Source organism: Pteropus vampyrus, unplaced genomic scaffold (assembly GCF_000151845.1).
Source record: "Pteropus vampyrus isolate Shadow unplaced genomic scaffold, Pvam_2.0 Scaffold217, whole genome shotgun sequence".
Classification (NCBI taxonomy): domain Eukaryota; kingdom Metazoa; phylum Chordata; class Mammalia; order Chiroptera; family Pteropodidae; genus Pteropus; species Pteropus vampyrus.
The window spans coordinates 2863484-2871003 of NW_011888998.1; the positions used below are offsets into that span (position 1 = coordinate 2863484).

The 7520-nt window shown below is 38.4% G+C and overlaps 1 protein-coding gene across 3 annotated transcripts in view; it reads left to right on the forward strand.

Annotated features, from left to right (window-relative positions):
* CD48 (CD48 molecule) overlaps positions 1 to 7520 on the forward strand; it is a 29408-nt gene that overhangs the window by 3100 nt on the left and 18788 nt on the right. Inside the window, exon 2 of one of the 3 annotated variants that reach the window (XM_011373053.2) lies at positions 3483 to 3616. The exons of the other annotated variants lie outside the window; for them this stretch is intronic. Coding sequence (XP_011371355.1) covers positions 3556 to 3616 — 61 coding nt within the window. The 5' untranslated portion in view covers positions 3483 to 3555. The remainder of the gene's footprint in view (positions 1 to 3482; positions 3617 to 7520) is intronic. 3 annotated transcript variants of the gene reach the window in all.

A 7520-nucleotide genomic window follows, 5' to 3' on the forward strand; every position in this document is an offset into this window, starting at 1 on the left:
AGACTTTCGTGGTGACGAACCTGTTCTCTCTGAGCACCAGCTCTAGTTCGGTTGCACAGGGGGCACCAGGGACTTACAGGGGGACACTGAGTTGTTGGAGTGAGGGCTGGGGCGAGACTTGCTCTGTACAGAAGTGCCTGTGGTATCCATTGTTCCTCTGTTGAGAGTGCAAAATCCTAACCACTAAACCACCAGGGAACGTTAATTGTTCCTCTGTTGAGACCTCCCCACTCCCAGTGTGTGGATTCAGTGCCACCATAGCAGAGAGGTTATCAAACTGGATAACAGAGGTCACTCAACCCAGAGTTTGGGGTCATTCCCTCAAACTCCGCCTCCCCCAACTTGCAGCCCCACAAAACCACATCCAAGTGTGTTCTCTCTTAGTCAGATGCTCTTTGCTAAACAGCTGCAAGACTCACACTCGTGACAACTGGCCTCGGTTTCTGATGTGGACTTTGAGGCAACTATAAGCACAGCATCTGTGGATTGCTTGCTGAATCTTAACAGGTAGCACCAGAGAGGCACAGGCTGAGGCTAAACTTGGCCCACAGCTGAACCCCTCTCAGGGCTGTACCACTGGACACATACCACACAAAGCCATGCTAATAAGATCGAGAGACTTAGGAGCTTTGCTTAATATATAGAAACAGACACAGAAAGGCAGCCAAATGGGAAGACAAAGAAGAAGTAACCATACGAGAGAACAGAATAGAGATCCAGGAATAACAGAGTTGAGCAATCTAACAGATGCAGAGTTCAAAACACTGGTTATAAAGATTCTCAGTGAACTTAGGGAAAGTATAGATGAACTCAATGAGAATTTTAACAAAGAGATAAAAAACATAAAAATGGAAATAGAAATTATAAAAAAGAACCAGTCAGAAATGAAAAACACATTATCTGAGATGAAGAGTATATTAAATGGAATAAACAGAGTGAATAAAGAAGAGGAGCAAATGGCCTATATAGAAAATGGGAAAGCCAATGACACTCAATCAGAATGGCAAGAAAAAAGAAGCCAAGACTATAATAATAATTTAAGGAGCCTATGGGACACCATTAAATGAAAAAATATCCATGTCATAGAGCTACCGGAAGGAAAACAAGATGTTGAAGAGCTATTTGAAGAAATAATGATGGAAAACTTCCCTAACCTGATGAAAGAAATAGACATAAAACCCCAGGAAGCTCAGAGAGTCCCAAAAAATATGAATCCAAGGTGGCCCACAGCAAGACACATCATAATTAAAATGCCAAAGATTAAATACAATGAGAGAATCTTAAAAGCAGCAAGAGAAAAGCAGCTAGTTACCTACAAGGGAACACCCATAAGACTAGCAGCTGATTTCTCAAAAGAATTTTGCCGGACAGAAGGGTTTGGCACAAAATAGTCGATATGATGAAGAGCCAAGATGTATAACCAGGAGTTCTTTATCCAGCAAAGCTGTCATTTAGAGTTGAACAGATAAAGAGCTTCCCAGACAAAAATAAGCTAAAGGAATTCATCAACACCAAGCCAGTATTACAGGAAATATTGGAGGGACTTTTTTAAGATGAAAAAACATGATTCAAAAACATGAATAAAGAATGGTAATAACTACATTCCTATCAACAAGTACCTCAAATGGAAAAGAATTAAGTGCTCCAATCAAAAGATAGAGTGGCTGAATGGATCAGAAAACAAGATCCCTCATATGCTGCCTACAAGAGACTCACTTCAGATTAAAAGACACACAGAGACTAAAAGGAAGGGGATGGAAAAAGATATTGCCTTGATGGATCTAGAGGGCATTGAGCTCAATGAGTCAGATAGAGAAAGACAAATATTGCATGATTTCACGTATTTGTGGAATCTAAAGAACAAAATCAACAACAACAAAAGCGGAAATAAACTCATAGATACAGAGACTATTTAGAGGGATACTAGATGGGAGGCGGGTCAGGAGGCGGGAAAGGCAAAGAGATTAAGAGGTACAAATGGATAGATGCAGAATAGACATGGACATGTAGAATGTAGCATGGGATGATGGTTAATAATGTTGTAATAAATATGTAAAGGGTAGGAGGGGTACTAGATTTAGTGGGGTGATCACTTTGCGAGTTATGTGGATCTCTGATCACTCTACTGTACAACTGAAACTGGTATATTATTGTCTGCCAACTACAATTGAAAAACTCATTGATTTGTACAATGTAAATACAAACAACTAATTATTATATTTCAGTAAAGATGGGGGAAAAAAAAGAAAACTCAGAAAAGACTGCTCTTTCTACGTCTCTGAATGAGAGTCGAGCATAGGCCTGAAGTGCCTCAGTATAAAAGGCAGCCCAAACACCTTAAGCATTAAGGTTCATTCCCTAGGCACAGGCTTGTTCTGGCCACCTCATGTGCTCAGAGACTGAGCTAACTTTATTTTTCCTGCTATAGCTGCCCAACCCTCCAGTACCTGTCTTCCCAGGCCAGCTGAGAAGCGAGAGTTAAACTATTGCCTTTCTCACCATTCTCATAATAAAAGCTTTTTCATGTAAAGAGCTTTAATACATACCACTATAAGAAAAATGAGTAAAAGTGAACAAAAATGAGGAAATTACAACAGTATGTAACTTTTAGAGAGATGGGGTAGACATGCTCGGAGGAAACCCTACCAACCACTCAAGCAAGGCCTTTCAGAGTGATAATACTTTGGATCTGGTTCATGACTGTGTAAGGCTAGAGACATGATGTCATGGCTTTATGTACTCCACGGGACTGATTCAACTCATAGGACACTGAAATGGCCTTGAGAGTTGGGGCCGATGTGAAATAGTAATCCAACTGTTGGGAAAGATAGAGCTGCCAAGAGAACTGGAATATTTCAGGACTTTCTCTAGAAAGTTCAAGGTTCCTAAACTTTTTCATGCATAGATTATGCCTACAGATGGTCATCTTCTCCCCAATTTGTGACTTCCATTAACCACATTCCACTAACCACATGCCATCTAAATTGAACTTTTTTTTTTTGCCTTGAGGAGGTGCTTTCTCTCTTGCCACTAAGGCCTATGTAGTACGTGCCTTTCCTTCTGCCTAGGATTCTCAGTGCCTGCCTCTTTCCCCCTCCCTCCCTTACCTTCCATTTTCATATGACTGCCTCCTGGAAACTTCAGGCTTCAGATTATAGTTGGTGAACTTCTTGTTTGATTGTCTGTTTCCTTCAGCTCTGTAAAGACAAGGATCATGTACAGTGAACTTAGCACAGTGCCTGGAACATAGCCTGGCCTCAGTAAATAATAGTTGATTATATGAATAAATGACTTCAAAGAACTTCTTTTTGGCTATACATTCAGATTTCCTGGAAATACAGTAGTTGTCTCCTCCATGGTAAGAAATACTTTTGTGAAAAAATTTGAGAAACGCTTTTAAATTTTCTCCTTCATCTCTCCTCAGACTTGAGTTCTCAGATCACTGATTTCAGGGCACAGGCATGTTCCCCATCTCTCCACAGCACTTGGAAGAATGAAGTGGAATAAGCATGTACCAGGAATCAGAAGACCCATGTTTTCTCTGAGTTCCACACCATGGGATTTTCCATAAGTTACAAAAGCTTCCTGAGCCTTAGCTTTCTCAATTCTATAATGGGTAAAATATTATGTTCTCCATTTCTTCAAGGAGTTATTATTAAGATCAAATCAAATAAAGATCGTGAAATTGCCTTGCAATTGTGACACACACAATCTGAGACTGACAAGAGCCTGGGAAGAGCATAAGTGAACTCCGAAGCCCTGAGCCCCAGATATGAGTTTCTAACTGTTTTTTAAACATCTCCAAACTCTCCAAACACATATCCAAAATCTAACTCATCATCTCTGTTCTGGCTATCTGTTTTCTGTGTCGCAAGCCACCACAACCCGTGGTTTGAAATAATAACCATTTATTTTTATTCACAAATCTGGGGGTGGAATGTGCTCAGCACCTCGGGGTGTCGCATAAGCTTGCAACCAGATCATTGTGGGGTCTGGGTTCATCTCTAAGGCTTCATTATTCACATGGCTGGTGCCTAGGCTCAGTGAGACTAAACCCAAGAGAAACAGGCAAATGTGTCTGATCTTTTCCAATCTAGCTTTGTAAGTTACTCCTCTGCTGTATTCTATTTCATTGAGACAGTCATCGAGGGGAGAGGACATAGACCCCACTTTCTGATTAGAAGAGTGTCAAAAAATGTGCAGACTTAAAAAAATTATTATAACCTGCTTTCCTCCACTGTTTCCTATCTCAGTAAATAGCATCTCTATGTCCAGTTGCTCAAGCCAGGTTTTTAAGAGTCATCTCAATTCATTTCTTTCCCTTGACTCATGTCCAGTGAATAAATCCTTTTAATTCTACCTTCAAAAATATCTCTCAAATATATATAAATTCATTCACTCCACTGACAGATTAAACCACCTATCCCAGATCAATACACCATTTTCTCTTATCCAATTATTGCGACAGTCTTCTATCCTAGCTGCGCTTTTTACTCTGTTCTTCTATCTGTTCTCCATGCTGCTGTTAGTATAAATTTTCTAAAATAGTTATCTACTTATTTTACTTTTCTTTTAAAAACTCTTCAATAGCCACCATGGCAAAGGACAGAGAGTACAGCAGAAACCGTGCATAAAGCACTCAAAGGAAGCTGTAACTAGTCAGAGGAAGCAACTAGTAAAGACAGGATTTTGTTCATTGGCCTTATCACAGATTTGCCTGCATTTAGCTTTAAAACAACAACAACAACAAAAGAGCTAATTGTTAAGGCACCTCTCCCTTTACTGGAATTGTTCTTTCACTAATTGATTTTGTTTTGTTCATTTAAATAGAGTAAGTGCCAATCATGGCCCTGTCCCTTTTCATCTCGGATTCTCCTTCAATTTATTTTCTCTGCTCTCTGTCACCCTAAACTGAATCATTTTCTCCTTCAATCTCTGCTTCCTGTTTTCTCTGCCTACCCTCAACACTCTTCCTTTTCCATGTCTAAATTTCAGTGAGATTGATTTTATAATTTCCTGACATCTGTAGGTTTAACCCCAGTGATTTATAAAGTAAGCTCAGCAATTCTAGAATGAGATGACATTCATGCATTTTACATTATTTTTGATTGTGGAAGTGGGGAAGGCTAGATATGTCTCAAGTAGGACATTAATTTTGTTTTTTGTTTTTTAGTAGTTAATGGTTTTCATTTTAGCACTGCTATTATATGCTAAAAGACCTGTGTTTGATGTAGGGACCTACTATTAATGAGGCCCAAATTAGGAGTTTGATCTGTATATGAAACATCTGGGAAAGAGAGACTCTCAATTGCCATAGTTACTATCATCGTTTATTTTAATATGGGCCTTCTGTCAACACAGCTCATAGATTCAGCAAAGGGCAGTGGTGATCAAATCTGACTACTTAGACTCTAAGGGAGCTTAGAAAAATACTTGTGCTAGTCCCACTTGAGACCAATTAAATTCAAATCTCCAGAAATAGGGCCAGAATTTTGGCATTTTAAAAAGTACTCCAAAATATGCCATAATGGAAATATTGGATGTATTAGGAGAATCCCTGAATTAGCAATATTTGGATATGAGAAATCTGCTATTTTGGGACCAAGTGGATATTCTAATGAGCAATTTTACATATCTTTAAAATTCTGGAATCATATGATATGTAATCTTTCTTTAAATAAATGTTGTCAAACTGGATAAGATTAATGGTGAAGGGCTGTGCGGAGGGGCAGATAATTTTGTATCACTTGTTGCCAATGTTGAAAAATCAGCATAAAGAATACCACATACAGTAGAATTGTATTTAATTTAGTCATACATCGACAAATATTTACTGAGGGTCTGCTATGTATCAGGTACAAGGTTTAGAAAAGTGAACAAAATACTAATACATTCTGCCCCTATTAAGTTTAGATCCTTGAGGAAGATGCCACATAGCAGCCAACATACTCTCATACAGTTGGTCAAACACAGCTCCTATTCCCCCCACCCTTCTCCACCCCCTGCCTCAGTATTGGAACAGTAGAGGCTGAGATGAGTATCTTGCTTGGAGTTAAAAGTCCACTTCTATTAAGACACATATTTTATAACACTGGAATCCTTTTCTGCATATAAAGAAGTGGATACTGTGAGAGGCAGGAAGTGACAATATGAAGGGAATAGCAGGTTCATATTTGTCATCTCACATGCGTGTTCAATTAAATCTAAAAGCAGGCAAACTGCCGACATAATTCTAATTCACTCCCTTTTCTGGTTTTTGAACCTACACGGTTGATTTGATATAATTTAAATACTTATCTGATACGTCTTCACATCTTCATTATATATTATTATTGCTGTAAAACTGCAAGGTATTATAGACACAAAAGCTCTGAGTTCAAAAAGACCTGGTTCGTTTCTCAACTCTCTCTCCTATGGTGTATAAGTTGCCTGAAACTTTTTTAAGCTGTTATTTACTCAGCCATACAGCTGAAAATCATATTCACGTTATAGTTTTATTCAGGTTTGACATATGTGGAGCCCTTAGCCCAGTACTTGGTATATACAGAAGCTTAGTAAACAAAAATGTTGTATTATGGAAGGAGGAGCAATTTTTATTTAATACTTAAAATTGAGACATAGAAATTGTAAGAACTTCAATATGCCACAACTGAAGACATGTCAGACATAATTTATGTAAATCCTTTATTCTAAGATTTAATGTTTTTTTAAAAATTTATTTATTTAAATTAGTTTCAAGTATACAGTGCATTGGTTAGACATCTATATAGTTCATAAAATGATCCCCCCAGTTACTCCCTCCATCTCCTGGCCCTCCACCTAGCCATCATATTAATGCTAACTGCATTCCATCTGCTGTGCCCCCATCCCTATGACCAAATACCAACTACTAATTTGTACTTCTTTAACCCTTCACCCCATTCTTCCAACTCCTCAAACCCCCTCCCCTCTGTCACCAAATTGTCCACTATATTTGTGAGCCTGTTTTTGATTAGTTTGTTCTTTTTGTTCCTTAGATGTCACATATAAGTGGAATCATATGGTATTTATCTTTCTCTGCCTGACTTATTTCACTCAGCATAATAACCTCTAGGTCCATCCATGTCATTGCAAATAGTAGGATTTCATTTTTTTTAATGGCTGAGTAATAGTCCATTGTATATATAAACCATAATTTCTTTATTCAATCATCTGTTGATGGGCATTTAGGTTGCTTCCATATCTTAGCTCTTGCAAATTGTGCTGCCTTAAATATTGTGGTGCATAGATCTTTATGAATTCTTGCTTTGGTTTTCTTTGGATAAATACCCAGAAGTGCAATTGCTGGGTCAAAAGACCTATCCATTTTTAATTTATCGAGACACCTCCATACAGTTTTCCATAGCGGCTGTACCAATTTGCAATACCACCACAGTATATGAGGGTTCCCTTTCTCCAGATTCTCGCCAACACTTGTTTTTTGATTAATTGATGATAGCCATTCTGACGGGTGTGAGGTGATATCTCATTGTGGTTTTAAT